This window comes from Eretmochelys imbricata, chromosome 2, assembly GCF_965152235.1.
Source record: "Eretmochelys imbricata isolate rEreImb1 chromosome 2, rEreImb1.hap1, whole genome shotgun sequence".
Classification (NCBI taxonomy): domain Eukaryota; kingdom Metazoa; phylum Chordata; order Testudines; family Cheloniidae; genus Eretmochelys; species Eretmochelys imbricata.
The window spans coordinates 114,161,051-114,178,242 of NC_135573.1; the positions used below are offsets into that span (position 1 = coordinate 114,161,051).

General features: G+C 41.4%; 1 protein-coding gene across 3 annotated transcripts in view; it reads left to right on the forward strand.

The window, feature by feature from the left end:
* The window catches only part of MAK (male germ cell associated kinase), a 49,632-nt gene extending 40,847 nt beyond the window's left edge, over window positions 1–8,785 (forward strand). For 2 of the 3 annotated variants that reach the window (XM_077809118.1, XM_077809119.1), the window contains 3 exons: window positions 1,491–1,505; window positions 3,714–3,821; window positions 8,631–8,785. In XM_077809118.1, coding sequence (XP_077665244.1) covers window positions 1,491–1,505; window positions 3,714–3,821; window positions 8,631–8,785 — 278 coding nt within the window. The remainder of the gene's footprint in view (window positions 1–1,490; window positions 1,506–3,713; window positions 3,822–8,630) is intronic. The other variant, XM_077809121.1, reaches the window with a different exon arrangement.
* The last annotated feature ends 8,407 nt before the right edge of the window (window positions 8,786–17,192 follow it).

The window sequence follows — 17,192 nt, forward strand, 5'->3', positions numbered from 1 at the left end:
GGAACTGCTGATCTACAGTATAATTCAAGAATGGCTGGCTGGCTGAAGCACTCTTGCAGTATAGCTGGGGGTAACTTACATGCTGGAGGCTGTGTGTGAGCAGGCTAGGAGTGGTTGCTCTCATAGTGAAGCAGTGTAAAACGGACCCCAGGCAGGAGAACTGAGGGGACATGCTATCCAACAGTCCAGATTGTACCCTGGGTAATGTCCCAGGGCCATGTTTTGTTAAAGATTTATCCTTCATCTGGACTTTTGTGTCATTCTTTATTGATCTGCATTTCGGTGTGGGATGGGTTGGGGAGGTAGGGAAGCATGTATTGTTTCAGCTGCTCTCAGCCCTGCCCTGAATGGAGAGCTGAGGAGGTTGGCAGAAAGAGTACCACTTTTGCTGACTCCTGTACAGGGAGGTGTGGGGAGGGCACAACAGAGCTGAGACTAGCCTGTGCAGTCTGCTCATAGATGTCTGTTTCTCTTGCTGGTCTTTCACTGTACTTGTACAGTCTCTTTTCCTCAGAGGCCAAAGAGATCCATGACTTCTTTCCTGCTCCAGGCAGGAATGTGTCCAGTAGCTCTTCCAGACAGGAATGTGTGTGGGCTGGCATGATTGCATGCTCACAGAAGTGAGCTTGTAGGTGTGCTCATCAGGATGGGCAATTAGGAAAAGGCATTTCAAAAACATGCTGAGGATTTTAAAGAGAGAGGGTGGGTTCCAGTCTCTGTCTCTTGGGTAGTGGAGTTCCAAACTGTGACCAGAGTGACCACTGGCACAGAAATAGGGGCATTGTGGGATGGCTGCAGGAGAACTGTTAGGGTCAACACATGTGATTCAATGTCTACTCTCACACTGTGTCGATGGAAGGTGGAGCATGCTTTTGCATCTTTCAGTAAGGTGATGTTATTGTGTCACTGTAATGTGGTGGTTAGATCAGTGGGGGAGAGGTTTAGATGCAGACATGCACAACTAGATCGAAACAAGTCGACTTCAGTCAGTCTAACTTTGTAGTGTAGATTAGACCTTTGTATCCTAGCTGGACTCTAAGTAAAGATGCATACACACATTTTCTAAACAGATATCAGTTTCTTATATAAAATTGATACTTTGCATGGTTGTTGTACCATAAATAAGCTTTAAAGTGACCATGAAGAGCAAGTAAAGATCTGTTGGCTGCCTGAATCAAGCTCAAAAGTTTAAAACTTTGTACATCAGTGTATAGACCACCTAACCAGGAAGAAGAGGTGGATGAGGTTTTTTTTTAAACAGCTAACAAAATCATCCAAAGCACAGGATTTGGTGGTGATGCGGGACTTCAACTACCCAGACATCTGTTGGGAAAATAACACAGCCGGGCACAGATTATCCAACAATTTTTGGAATGTATTGGAGGCAATTTTTTTATTTCAGAAGGTGGAGACAGCTACCAGGGGAGAGGCTGTTCTAGGTTTGATTTTGACAAATAGGGAGGAACTTGTTGAGAATTTGAAAGTGGAAGGCAGCTTGGGTGAAAGTGATCATGAAATGGTAGAGTTCATGATTCTAAGGAATAGTAGGAGGGAGAACAGCAAAATACAGACAATGGATTTCAAGAAGGCAGACTTTAGCAAACTCAGGAAGCTGGTAGGTAAGATCCCATGGGAAGCAAGTCTAGGGGAAAAAACAACAGAAGACAGCTGGCAGTTTTTCAAAGAGGTATTATTAAGGGCACAAGAGGAAACTATCCCACTGCATAGGAAAGATAGGAGGTATGGCAAGAGACTACCGTGGCTTAACCAGGAGATCTTCAATTATCTAGAAATCAAAAGAGAGCCCTACACAAAGTGGAAACTAGGTCAAATTACAAAGGATGAATAGAAAAAACACAAGTATGTAGGGACAAAATTAGAAAGGCCAAGGCACAAAACGAGATCAAACTAGCTAGACACATAAAGAGTAACAATAAAACATTCTACAAATACATTAGAAGCAAGAGGAAAACCAAGGACCGGGTAGGCCCGTTACTCAGTGTGTGTGGAGGGGAATAATAACAGAAAATGTGGAAATGGCAAAGGTGCTTAATGACTACATTGTGTCAGTTTTCACCAAGAAGGTTGGTGGTGAATGGACATCTAACGTAGTGAATGCCAGTGAAAATGAGGTAGGATCAGAAGAGGCTAAAATAGGGAAAGAACAAGTTAAAAATTACTTAGCCAAATTAGACGTCTTCAAGTCACCAGGGCCTGATGAAATGCATCCTAGAATACCCAAGGAGCTGGCTGAAGAGATATTTGAGCCATTAACGATTATCCTTGAAGTCATGGAGGATGGGAGAGATTCCAGAAGACTGGAAAAGGGCAAATATAGTGCCTATCTATAAAAAGGGAAATGACAATCCAGGGAATTACAGACCAGTCATCTTAACTTCTGTTCCCAGAAAGATAATGGAGCAAATAATTAAGCGATCAATTTGCAAACATCTAGAAGATAATAAGATGGTACGTAACAGTCAGCATGGATTTGTCAAAAAAAAAATGTCAAATCAACCTGATAGCTTTCTTTGCTATGGTAACAAGCCTTGTAGATAGGGGGAAGTGGTAGATGTGGTATATCTTGACTTTAGTAAAGCTTTTGATACTGTCTCACATGACCTTCTCAAAAATAAACTAGGGAAATGCAACCTAGATGGAGCTACTATAAGGTGGGTGCAAAACTGGTTAGAAAACCGTTCCCAAAGAGTAGTTATCAGTGGTTCACAGTCACACTGGAAGGGCATAATGAGTGGGGTCCTGCAGGGATCAGTTCTGAGGCTGTTTCTGTTCAATATTGTCATCAACGATTAAGATAATGGCATACAGAGTACACTTATGAAGTTTGCTGATGATACCAATCTGGGAGGGGTTGCATGTGCTTTGGAGGATAGGATTAAAATTCAAAATGATCTGGACAAACTGGAGAAATGGTCTGAAGTAAATAGGATGAAATTCAATAAGGACAAATGCAAAGTACTCCAATTAGGAAGGAAGTATCAGTTGCACACATACAAAATGGGAAATGACTGCCTATGAAGGAGTACTGCGGAAAGGGATCTGGGGGTCATAGTGGACCACAAGCCAAATATGAGTCAACAGTGTAATGCTGTTGCCAAAAAAGCGAACATCATTCTGGGATGTATTAGAAGGAGTGTTGTAAGCAAGACACGAGAAGTAATTCTTCTGCTCTACTCTGCGCTGATTGGGCCTCAACTGGGGTATTGTGTCCAGTTCTGGGCTCCACATTTCAGGAAGGATGTGGACAAATTGGAGAGAGTTCAGAGAAGAGCAACAAAAATGGTTAAAGGTCTAGAAAACATGACCTGTGAGAGAAGATTGAAAAAATTGGGTTTGTTTAGTCTGGAAAAGAGAAGATTGAGAGGGAACATAACAGTTTTCAAGTATGTAAAAAATTATTACGAGGAGGAAGAAAAATTGTTTCTCTTAACCTCTGAGTATAGGACAAGAAGCAATGGGCTTAAATTGCAGCAAGGGAGGTTTAGGTTGGACATTAGGAAAAACTTCCTAACTGTCAGGGTGGTTAAGCACTGGAATAAATTGCCTAGGGAGGTTTTGGAATCTCCATACTGGAGACTTTTAAGAACAGGTTAGACAGACGCCTGTCAGGGATGGTCTAGATAATTAGTCCTGCCATGACCTCTCAAGGTCCCTTCCAGTCCTATGATTCTATGAAAATCTTGGCTTTGTAGGTGCTGCTTACAACCCGTCTGGAGGATATATCCCTTCCTTTCATAAAAAAGAAGTTGGATCAGCTGGACAAAGGATACAACTGGCTCCTCTTGGTGCATCAGCATCAGGTAAGAAGCATCTCTGTAACCCTATCATGTACTGCACCATAGGCACAGGGAAGGATGTTCAATTCCCATAATTTCCAAGGAGGGCTTTTAAGAGGGTTTTCTTTCTTTCTTTCTTTTTCCACTTGATATGTTGGACTGGATCTATAATGGTGTAAATCAATTGGTGTAAATTGACATAACACAATGAAGCTATGCTGACTGACATTTACTGCGGATCTGACTGATTACAATTTCAAAATGGCATGGATCTTCCACTAACAAAGTCAGGTATATGGTATCAGTAATAAATTCCAATTTTTAAGCTTCCATCTTGAAGTAGCCCCAAAGATTTCAGCATTATTTTTCAAATTTTTTTTAAATAAACGGCCCTCTGCTAAACAGCCTGTTTTGACTGGTCTCCTTGCATGGGCATTTAAGATGCATTCTGTTGTATTTTCATCTCATTGTGTGGGAGTTGGTCGTGTAAATCCTTGGGCTTTGAGATGAGAATATAGTGTTGGATGAGTGGAATATTACAAAAAATAATGCTGCTGTGGTAAAGAAAATTTCAAAGTAGCTAGGCTATTTTGTCTGACTTCTATTTTCTCTAATATAAATGGCTGACTATAACTACAGTTGATGTAGTTCTGCATTGTATTAAAGCATATGTGAAAGGAACCGTTACATTTTATCCTGCAGTATTTATGTACTTAGCTGTTTAAAACCAATACAACATTTTACTGCATATAACTTGTTACCTCGTCTCATCTGTAATAGACATCGCATTCTGGGCACTAGAAAGATATTGGCAAACTGGAGGGAGGTCAGAGAAGACCAGGAAAAATGATCAGGAACAGGAGGAACTGACTTGTGAGGAATGATTTAAGGCCTTCTCCAAGTTCCATTGAAATCAACAAAAAGCCCCCCCCCCCATTGACTTCAGTGGGAATTGGATCAGGCCCCCCCCGTTGACTTCAGTGGAAATTGGATCAGGCCCTAAAGGAACTCAGTGGGAATCATCATTACAGTTAAAGGGACTGTAACAGGCTGACAGTAGGTGTCTGGAAAACCCCATCTGTTGGCCTGTTTTGCTCCCACTAAAAGTATGAAATATGCTTTGCTGACTCACTATTTCAGGTGGTTCATTACTCCATACAGCTATAAGGGACATGGGAATGACTCTTAAAGGTACATCTACGCTACACACCACTGGTGTTGTCACGTAGGATACATGTAGCGACATGCTGCAGTGTAAAGCAGGCTGTGTTCACACTGCCACATGTAGCTATACTAATCAATGAAAGGCTCTGTCAGGAGGGAGGCAGTGGGATACTTACTGAAAATAGCAGTGTAGATGGGGTAAGCTGTGCTTGGGCTTATAGAGATCCATGTTGGGTACATACCCAGAGAGTTAAGACATATCTTTATTCACCTAAACCATGCCTCGTCGTCTACATTGTTATTTATACCTGTGCTGGGGTACATGCAGTGTATCTATTCTACGTACTGAAGGGAGTGTGTAGCATAGACATAGCCATAGAGAGAGAGAAAAGACCTAGGGCGTGGGCTGCTCAGTCCTGAGGTAGGAACCCTAGGAGCAGCAAAGCCTAGGGAACAGATTTGAGCTGTACTTCATTATCTTATTGTTGGTTTCTTGGTTAATAAAGTCAAACACAAAGAAGGGATGAGTTTTGATTCACCAGTTTGTGGATGTTGGTCTGTAACAGGTTGGAAAAGGCAGCTACTCACAGGAGAACACATGGCTGCACATTTTTGAAAGTTGTGAATGCCAAGAATGGAAAGGGATCATTTAGAGTGAGTCAAGGGCCATAACGAAAAGTTATAAGATGATAAGAAATGGAAGGTTTATTTTAAATATCAAGGACGAAAAACGTAGACTTGAAGAATAGGTCTGTGGAGCTGGAAAGCTTGTTTCTCTCACCAACAAAAGTTGGTTCAATAAAAGACACGGTCTGACCCACCTTGTCTTTCTCATATCTTAGGACCAATACGATGCTCAAAAGAAAAAAAAAAAAAAAAAACTTTGGCAAATTAATTAGGTTATGGAAACATCTCTGTAGAGAGGTAGAGGAAGCCCATTGCTTGGGACATTTTAAAACTAGACTGAACAAAATTGTAATAACACATACTGTAGGCCAGTGCTTCTCAAGCTACCTGATGTGGGGGACCGGCAATTTTTTTTCCCAATGTGCGCGCAGACCGGCAGCCGATGGCTCGTGGACCGGCACCGGTCCGCGGACCACCACTTTGAGTACCACTGCTGTAGGGGACAGTACTGTGTTGGCAGACAGATAATAATGAACTGGATGCCATAACCATTTTTTTTTTCTCTACCTAGCTTCTCTGGTTAGAATACTACTTTTTTTGTAGCACTTTACTTTCTTCTCCCTATAACGTAAGCTTCTGGGCTTGTTGCTTCCTTTGATTTTCTAAAATAATTGTGCTCTCATCTATTTTCATTTATTCTGCCTATCATATCTTTTCACTATCAGTGACATTAAAAAGGTAAAGAAAAAATTAGCTTAGCTAAAATTAACCATCCAAAAAGTCTTTTGTCGTGTCTGGCTCAGGTGCTGTCATGTCAATAAGAGGCATGTATATAGCTTTGGTTTTTGGCATGCGAGCATGTCCTTGCTCTCTCAGCAAAGCTAGGTATTATATCCATTGAACTCTGGGCAACCTTCTGGAGCAATATATCTTTGAGAAAACCACTGTGCTAATTCTATGAGTAAGCACCTTTTAAGGGTAACACTAATTTTCATGCTGTCTCCATGGGCAAGTCTGGCTTTCTTTGGATCACTGTAATGCTCAGTGTGTAAATCATATTTGATTGGCTCTGCCATGTCAGCCTTCTTGATCTGTTTGGTGGTTTTCTGCATGCTGTGGTTGTGCCAGGAGGAATGCCTTGTGGCTTGGTTAGTTATACTGCTAATATAGACACTAATACAGAAATAACATATGTACCTCCTAGGTAATCAAAATATTAGCGTGAAGTTTTAATAACAAAATAATTTGAAATTCAATGTAAAAGTAGTTTCATTGTAACCTGGTTTTGTGGATCAGGAGGGGAGGTCATAATAAGTGCTCATTTTTCAAAATGATAAACAGTGACAAGGTCTTTGAATTTAGGGTTTTGAAAATCAGAATCCACAAACAAATGTGTGGACACTAAAACAAAGGACTGCTAAAACCTTGCATTTGGCTCCCAGACTGTAAGTCATACATGCAAAGGGCCAGCCCCCATACATGACTACTTGCTCACCTTCCCCACTACCATCAGAATTCAATTTGAAGCCAGGTTGCCACTAACCCCTCTGGGGAGGGGTAGAAGGCACAGAGCAGTAGTTAATGCTAAAAGGATCAACATTATCTCCAATAGAATTCAGAATGGAAATAGTACTTGTGTGCTAGGGGAAGATATGTCCCACAGTTTCACTTCCTTGGGGTGGCCTCTTCTAAATGCATGAATCCTCAACTATGTAGGGCAGTTGAAACTTGATGTTGAAAGATTCAGGGAGCAAGTGAAGTGATTCAAATGGGAGAAGAGCGATTTGGCTGTAGCAGCAGGGAAAAGAGATTATTTTGTCTGCCTCATATTGGATAGATGGAATGAAGAGAATTAGGAAGGCCAGAGAGTAGGAGTCCAGATGAGAGACCACCAAGCCATTGAACAGTTTTTAGTGCTAGGAGTAAAAGAGACAGGGCTTATCTGAGGAATGTCACAGAGGAAGGAGTGATGAGATACGGCTGGGAAAAAAGAAGGAAAGGGAAGAATCACAAATATCCTCAAAGTTGTGAGCTTGAGTGATCTGGAGCACAGAGTTGACAATGATCACAGGAAAAAAAGGAAGGGAATTGGATTAGCAGTGAAGTTTAGTTCTGTTTTAACCATGTTAAGCTTGAGAAGTGGCAAAACGTCCAAAAGGAAGTATCAGAAAAACATGGAGTGGGAAGTCTGGTCTGGGAGAATAGGGATGTAGAGGTAGATTGAAAGAGGTGTTATGAGAGATCGTAGGAGTTAATGAGGTCACCCAGATGCAAATGTAGAGTGAAAAAATAGGAAGACCAATGACCAAGCTTGAGACAATCAACAGAGGGATGGGAAAGGAGGAGAGAAAGAGAATCCAGCAATAGTAATACTGTAGGAGCTCTCAGCTGAGGAGGAGGAGGAGAACCAAGGAAGTAGAGTCACAGAAATACAAAGTGAGAGGGTCTTCAGCAGAGGTGGGTGTTCCAGCAGACACCATTTTGATTCTTGACAAATCTGACCAACACTCAATAAAAAAAAGTTAATATTTTCAAACAAGTTAAGACTCAATTATCAGACAAGTAAACACCCATTTTCAGTGACAACAGTGTCCACAGTGCAGATGTGTATATATATGCTGTAAAATCCAATTTTGGACTAAATTTCAATCTCAACACATTTTAACAGAGAACATTGGGGGGGGGGGGTGCTTGTCAGATGAAAGTTGCCAGTAAGACACGTCATAATATATTTGCCTCTCCTGTATCCATGTAAGTAAAAACACTTTTTGGGAAACTTGCTTTAGACTCGATAGAAACCTTATATAGCCATCACTGTCTAATTTAATAGATCTTTTATTGTGCAAGTGCAGTAACCAGTTAGTATTTCAAGATCAGTCACACTGAACAACCTTCTACTGAGAATGGCACAGGTCTGTTAGCACCTTTTAATTCCATGAGTCACAAATAGCTAAGCTTTGGATCTTTTCTCCTTTAAAATGGTGAGATATGTAACTTCTCATCCCCACTGCTTCTGACCTTTTGTTTGTTTGTTTCTTTCAGATTATTCTTGGAAAACCAAAGCTGCTCGTGCTCAATTACCAGGCCCTACTTACAATCCAGCTGCAAAAAACATGAATATCCTGACCCGCCCACCTCCAATTCAACCAGTACATGGAAGAACAGACTGGGTGGCCAAATATGGAGGACATAGATAGAAGCCCTGGCTCATGGTGCACTTTTCATACAGGTTACATTGTCATCCTATGCTGGGAATCTGAAATGCATATTTTTCTTAAGACTATTCAACAATAGAAAGACTGGAGATCTTGTATTTTATTTCTTCTGCAGGTAATAAAATACATTTTACATAGCAATATTCAAAACACTGGCTAAAAGATAGGATTTTATGAAATAGTGTATAAAGCATCTTGCCAACATGGAGAATTTGAACTACTAATAGACAAAGTGTAAATTTTATTAGAAAACTTTCTGCTGCCCCGTATACTCTTAAAATTGCTTGACTTTAATTTGTCCTATATGAGTAATCCTGCACTGGTGATTTGTGGAGTAACACTGGCTTGTTAATGGATGCTGCTTCCTTGTGCAAGTTCCTTTCTATGAAGTTGAACAGTGAAAGCACAAATATTTTTCTGAGGAGAAAGATATGCTGTGTTGTTAGCTAAACAAAGGGCCCAGAACTGAGCTAGATGTGTTTGGTGTTTCCTTAGGGATAATCTCTGGACAATTGTGTACATTGGTGAGCACTTACTCCTACAAATAGTTCATAGAACTATTCGTGTGTAAGTCCTCACCAACAAGAGAAAGGGTTGCACTATTTAGCTCTAAGTGGTGTAGTAGTGGGAGTTCGGAAACACAACTTACCAAGTAGTGAATGCTACAGTCATGGGGCCAAGGTACCCTAAGATTTTTTTTTTTTAAATCTGCTATTACAGTTAAGCTATGTATATATTAGGCCACAATTCTGTAGCTTCCCCTCCCTCCGCAGCCCCCCACCCCCAACCCCATTGCTCAGTTGAAATCTTAATGAGGTTACAAAGAATCAAAGTTACACAGCATATTTGGCTTACTGACTAGCTAATTCACTAAAACACTAGCTAACTGGTTAGTTAACTCCCATTGAACTGTAGTGTCTTTTGTTAGTGACCATAAAATTGAACTATAGAATTCACCACTACTTACAAAAATTCACCAAACTACATAGACGAAATGAGACTGTTAGTGGAAGAAAAATTTTAAAATTGTTTTCCTTATTGAAGTAAGGATCCAACTCCTGGTTTCTAATAAATATACAAACTCCTCTGATGCCAATAGGAGTTATGCAATAGTCCAAGATCTATAAACTTGTCCATCAACACACTTCTTCTGATAGATTATATTTTAATATGGTAAATCAAGGACTTTTTATCTTCCAATAAACGGTTGGATTTTTTTTAAATGTCATCCTGGGATGTGTGCTGTTAAAAACCTGCATTTAAATTAGAAATTGTAGACTTAATAGCTGCATTAAATCTGCCATTTTAAAGTCCAAAATGTGTATGTACTCTGTACTTTTAAAGATATAAAAACTGTTACAGATTGATCCAAGTATTGTAAAAAGTATTTTGTATAGATTTTATTAGTGTATAAAAAATTTTTAGTTCTTGTTGTAGACCTAATTTGCCATAATCCAGTGGTTATGTAATTTACAGGTGCTCAATTTAATCAGAGGCAGACTAGCCATAAAAGTCAACTATTTTGCTATGAAAACTTCACCTTAAGTAATAACTAAATAAAATGTCACCATGTAATACTGGAAAAGTTGTTAATAGTATCTATAGTGTGATGTAGGAATTTCTGATTAGTAGTGTACTACAGAGGACTTCAATCCCATGTTGTGTTTTTCTTTACTGGTTTGTCAGTCCTTCCAAACTAATCTTCCTTGTATTATTTAAAGGCAGTTTTTAATACGCTATTTAATTACTGGTTACATTACTAAAGGACAGACAGACTTTCAAAACAGGCCTGGTTCATTAGTGCACTGTGAATTGGAGAGCACTGACTTCATAATAAAGATCACTTCTCAGGAGTACAAGATAGTGGTTTACAGTCTTTTTTAAATGTTTTTTAAATTGTTTTCTAAGTCAAAAAACCATAATAAATGGCTGGTGAAAAGTCACTTAGGGCAAGAGATTCTGAAAAACTAAAATATCTGTCATAAACATACATGCCATTTGCTGCTTTTATGTGGTCAGAACATATTTAAGCCAGGCAAATAAAACTAATAGCTCATATGGTCAAACAGCCATAACCCAAACATGATGACGCCTTGAATGTTTAAGCTGTTAAAGCATGCGTGTCCTCGAAATCATAAAAATTGCTTTTAAAAATGTGAGTGTAAACTCCACAAAAATGGTTAATAAATGAAACAAAACAATGAAAAGCCCAATATTTTCTCCAATCGGTCGCCACTTGGGTGGCTAGTGTTTCACCTGAACATGGAATGAGCTGCTACTTGCCGCAGTTTGGAATGAACCTGCCTCCTAGATTTTACGAGGGGTGAAAACATAGCCACAGCAGATAACTTTGTTTCCCAGTTTCGTGGAACAATGGAGAGTAGCATTTCATGATAGCGACTGGATAAAATTTTAGAAGTTAGGTGATATCCACACATTGTAATCAATTATCAGAGGTGTAGCCATGTTAGTCTGTATCCACAAAAACAGCAAGGAGTCCGGTGGCCCTTAAAGACTAACAGATTTATTGGGGCATAAACTTTCGTGGGTAAAAATGCATCTGAAGTGGATTTTTTACCCACGAAAGCTTATGCCCAAATAAATCTGTTCGTCTTTAAGGTGCCACCGGACTCCTCGCTGTTATTGTAATCAATCAATCTGATGACCACTTTCCCCCCTGAATTTTATTCAGCCACACCTGCAGCCCAGGTCTCAAATTACTGGAGGTAGACTTGTTCTTTATACCATATGAAAGCTGCTGTATATGAGTGGTCTTCAGCGTGCAACATGCATTTATATATGTTTCTCTTTTACTTCCACTCCAGCCAGCTGCTCTGTCCATAAGCAACTCAGAGGCAGAACATCTGCCCAACAGCTAAAGAGGAGTCCTAAATGCTGCTGTATGTTGTCTTCTGTTAACCCTTTAGGCCTAGATTCACTACCGGCATGCCTAAATTTGTTTATGAATATTGCCATGCCTAACTCCCAGATGCCTAGAAGATCCTGGGATCCATAAAGCCTGAGTTAGACGCCTGAGAATTGGATTCACAAAAAGCCAGAACACAAGGTGGCTCCTACTGGCTGAGGGTGCTTAACCCTGCCCCTCTAAGATAGGCATCTAAGTCACGGCTGCAGGGAGGCCTCTCCCTCCACCTGGGATTCTCAGCAGTGAACCCTCTCTTGGGGTTAGGTGCCTATGCCATTTTTTTGCAAGACACTTGTGGGGGAGGGGGAAAGGAGGTCCTCCTTTTATAACGTCTAGCCAAGTGGTTAGAGCATGTGGGAGACCCCTGGTTAAAATCCCCCCTTCCTCTCAGAGGGAATAGGGATTTGAACAGGGATCTGCCACCTCTCCTGTGAGCACCCTAGCCACTGAGCTATGGAATATTCAGACTGGGGGCTCCATTCTCTTCTGTTGAAGCTGTTCCATGGTGGATATATTAAAGAAGTCATTGGAGGGGGACTGGATCCTGGTTGCCCTAACTCCCAGCTGAGTGCTCTAACCATCAGGCTACAGAGTCACTCATATTTGCTTGTCCTCTGTGCCCCAATGTTGAAGCTGTTGCATGGTGGATAAATAATGAAAGATTTATTGGGCCAGAGATAGCAAGGAATCATGAGTGACTCTATAGCCTGGTGGTTAAAGCACTCACATGGGAGACTTGGGATCCAGTCTCCTGGCTCTGACCACTCATCCGAGAGGTAAGAGGTCCCCGTTCAAATTCCTTGACCCCCTCAAATGGAGGGGGAATTTGAACTTGGGGGTCTCTCAATCCCCAGCTGAGTAAAAAAAAGTTATGAGGGAGGTCCCTTCCAAGTCATCGATAGGGGCCTGAATTGGTAGGTGCGGTATGAGCATGCTCACTGGATTGGGCTCCAAAGGCAAGTTAAAGTGGAAGAATGCCTGTCTTCTCCCAGTTTGTGCATTGCTCTGGATTTAGGTATCTGGATGCCTCACATGGAGCTGTAGTATGCATGCTCAGAGGAAGAAACATAGGCCCCCTAGGGAACATTTACTGCAAAAATGTAGGCACTGGGTTAAGGTACCTACAGTGTTTCGGGGCAGATGATTTGGGGGGGGAGGTGTGAATCCCAATGTGGCCTGGTTCTGGTAGCTCCTTTCAACTACCTGAAAGGGGTTTCCAAAAAGGATGGATCTAGACTGTTCTCAGTGGTACCAGATGACAGAATGAGGAGTAATGGTCTCAAGTTGCAGTGGGGGAGATTTAGGTTGGATATTAGGAAAAACTATTTCACTAGGAGGGTGGTGAAGCGCAAGAATGGGTCACCGAGAGAGGTGGTGGAATCTCCTTCCTTAGAGGTTTTTAAGGCCTGGCTTGACAAAGCCCTGGCTGGGATGACTTAGTTGGGGATTGGTCCTGCTTTGAGCAGGGGTTTGGACTAGATGACCTCTTGAGGTCCCTTCCAACCCTGATAGTCTATGATTCTATGGGATTTAGGCACCTAATTTGGCAGTTAAGAACTTAAGTCCTTTTGTGAATCCAGTCCTTCTTCGTCTTCATTCATATTTTGTTCAATTTGTTTAAAGTGTTGAAGGCTGCCTTAAACTACACCCACCTGTACACATATCCTACAGAGCACATGTAGTTTGCTCAAATCTGTAACAGACCTGTAACAGCAAACTGTTAGTCTGTTAGCATTGCATTAAGGCCTATCATTGGCACTCATTTCTTTCCTTTTCCACTTAGTGGTTGAGGAGTAGGGATGGTTCTGCCATGACTTTCATTTTCACAAATAGACCCATGCACACAGTGTAGGAAAGACACAACTGCACTAGTCCGGACAAGCAATAAAAAAACCTTTCACAACATATAACTAATTTATTAATAAGATTTATGTTCAATCTAAGTGACACTTCATTTAATTTCATAAGTGCAAAAAAAATGCATTGGATTTTAAAGCAGCACATGCCTATACTTCAAACATTGCCAGATTAGGCATGCTGGGATACATTCTTGAAAGATACCGTATCAAAGTGAAAGGTACAGTATTTAATCTGGCAATCTTGCTGACAAGTGTATGCTTTCTTTCCCATTATTATTTAACAGTACAGTAGCACTGACAGGCTGTGATCCTTGCATTGGGCTCCTCGGTGGTAGGCCCTGTCTAAATACGTTCTAAAAAAAGACTCCCTGCCCAAGGAAGGTTATGTTGTAGGTCTATGGCAGAACAAAAGAGACAAATTGGGGTGGAGTGGAAAGGTGAAATAACAATGCAATGAGCACATTGTACATAGTGAATAGTAGTAATATGTTGGTAGCTTCTCTTCCCCCGCATCTACACCTATTGTCTTAAAGATATAGAGCGCCCAAAATGGGAGGTAGGGATTTCAAGATGAGGATGTACTGTGAGAAAGTGAGATCTCAATCCTGCAGTTTACTGTGCTTGGCTGTCCTGGCACCCATGTGCAGTCAATTGCAGGATCAGAGCCTATGTTTATATCATAGCCTAGTTTCTTGCTTCACAATGAGGATAGTGTACAGTAACTCCTTGCTTAACGTTGTAGTTACGTTCCTGAAAAATGTGACTGTAAGTGAAATCATGTTAAGCAAATCCAATTTCCCCATAAGAATTAATGTAAATGGGGTGGGGGTTAGGTTCCAGGGAAATTTTTTTCACCAGACAAAAGACTATATTTTATATATATATATATATGTATACACAGTATAAATATTAAAACAATTTAATACTGTACACAGCAATGATGATTGTGAAGCTTGGTTGAGGTGGGGGAGCCAGAGGGGGGGATATTTCCCCGGGGATGCCTTACTGCTAAATGATGAACTAGCACTCAGCTGAGCCCTCGAGGGTTAACACGTTGCTGTTAATGTAGCCTCACACTCTACAAGGCAGCAGGAATGGAGGGAGGAGAGACAACATGGCAGACAGAGACAGACACACACGCCCTGTGTGTGTGTGAGAGAGAGAGAGAGAGAGAGATGCACAGTGCCCCTTTAAGTACGCTGCCCCCACTCTTAAGTACACTGCATTTTTAGATCAGGAAGTTGAGACAGCAGCAGCGGCTGCCTGCAACCTCCCTCTGTCCTGACCCCTGTCGTGTCTCCCTACTGCTCTATGGAGATAGGGTAAGCGGGTGGCAGGAGCAGGGAGACACCCTGATATTAGCCCCCCTCTTGTCTTCCCCCGCAACCCTCCCGCATAGCAAGCAGGAGGCTCCCGGGAGCAGCTCCAGGCAGAGGACAGGAGCAGCATATGGCAGTGAGGGGAGGGACAACTGAAGTGCCAGCAATTGGTAGCCTGCTGGGTGGCTGCCACACAGGGAACTTAGGGGAGCGGAGAGCTGATAGGGGGGCAGCTGGTCCACCCTGGTTCCAAGCCCCCACCAGCTAGCTGCAAAGGGCTGCTCTTTCTGCAAGCAGGCATCTGTCAAACAATGTCAAAAGGGAACATTGCACAACTTTAAACAAGCATGTTCCCTAATTGATCAGCAATGTAAGACGTTAACTGGGACAACTTTAAGTGAGGAGTTACTGTACTGAAATGGTTACGACAAATGCCAATTTTAAAGACAGAAATAGCCCCGCCTTTGGGGAAAAAAACCCACAAATGCCAGAGTATGACTGATGCAAAAATAATTGTGTCCTTTCTGCTTGTTGTATGTAGTATGTTCACGCAGCTGCATTTTCAGTCTTCCCATATCTTAAAGTCATGTGATTATGTATAATTAGGGCTCGAGAAGTTTCTCTATCATCTGCGATCCAAGTCACCCAACCATTAATAGACTGTTGAAAGGAAAACACTGTAAGTTCATTGAAATTTTAAAAAAACTTCCCCAAAAACACACGAGCAAGAAGAAAATTGAAGTGATTTGGTTTTATTGAACCTTAACACATAATCTCTTAAAATAACTTAGTCCACATATAATTCAACAAAAGGATCATTCAAAAATATGGACAAGGACAGGGACATGTTGTACAGTACCTGGCACCAGCAATTAAGCCTGCAGGTATGAATTTTCAGCAAACAATGTTGGGAATCATTAAGAAAGGGCTAGATAAGGCAGAATATATCATGTTGCCTCTATATAAATCCATGGTGCGCCCACATCTTGAATACTGCATGCAGATGTGGTCACCCCATCTCAGAAAAGATATATTGGAATTGGAAAGGGTTCAGAAAAGGGCAACAAAAATGATTAGGGGTATGGAACGGCTTCCATATGAGAAGAGATTAATAAAACAGGGACTTTTCAGCTTGGAAAAGATGACGACTAAGGAGGGGATACGATTGAGGTCTATAAAACCATGACTGGTGTGGAGAAAGTAAATAAGGAAGCGCTATTTACTCCTTTTCATAACACAAGAACTTAGGGGGTCACCAAATGAAATTAATAGGCAGCAGGTTTAAAACAAACAAAAGGAAGTATTTCTTCACACAACGCACGGTCAACCTGTGGAACTCTTTGCCAGAGGATGTTGTGAAGGCCAAGACTATAACAGGGCTTAAAAAAGAATTAGATAAATTCATGGAGAATAGGTCCATCAATGGCTATTAGCCAGGCTGGGCAGGAATGGTGTCCCTAGCCTCTGTTTGCCAGAAGCTGGGAATGGGTGTTATACCAATAAAATAAAAACCAGCAGGATATTATTAAAGGGGAAAAGGTAAAATACCACATTTATTGTGAATACAGAAAGAATCATAGTAAGCAGTTAGTTATAGCTATAACATTCCATTCAATCTCATATTTATTCTCACACACACACACACACACACACAGAGGTTCTGCAAGGTTGTTATCATAGTTACCAGCCTTAGAGTTGCTCATGCCAAGCCACTGGCCAGGCGGCCTGGACATGAGGAGGGAGCAGGGCCTTGTCAGATACTCATCTGATGCTCCTGGAAGTTGGTTTGCAGAATCAGACACCAAAGTTCTCACGTTCTAGAGTCCATTTTTATAGGAATTTCTTTCTATGCCAGTCTATGGGAATTGCTTCATCATGCTGTTGCTGAATCAATCAGCAGATGGCACATTCCTGACGGCGCTGTGCTGCCAGATGTTATCTTGTTCTTTGGTTCTCCCATCCTTGAGGCTGTTGGGTGGATTCCACTCTGCCCTCCGGGGGTCCTCTGGTTATTTCCACTTGACGCCTTCTTCAGCCGATGGACACTGGATTCTTAGGCTGGCATCTCCCTGATCATTCAGTTATTATCCACACCAAGCATCCATCCACATACATCCTCTCTCTCTATTTTAATCACAATTGTTAAAGCTAGATGAATACAACAAAAGGGCGGGGAGTCTCTGGGTGCTGTTTCTGTTGTTACAGAGTATTGCTTTGAGTCTCTCTCTGTGTGAGTAGTTGTTGTTACAAAGAATTGCTTTGAGAACTGTGAAAGTAGAATGAAT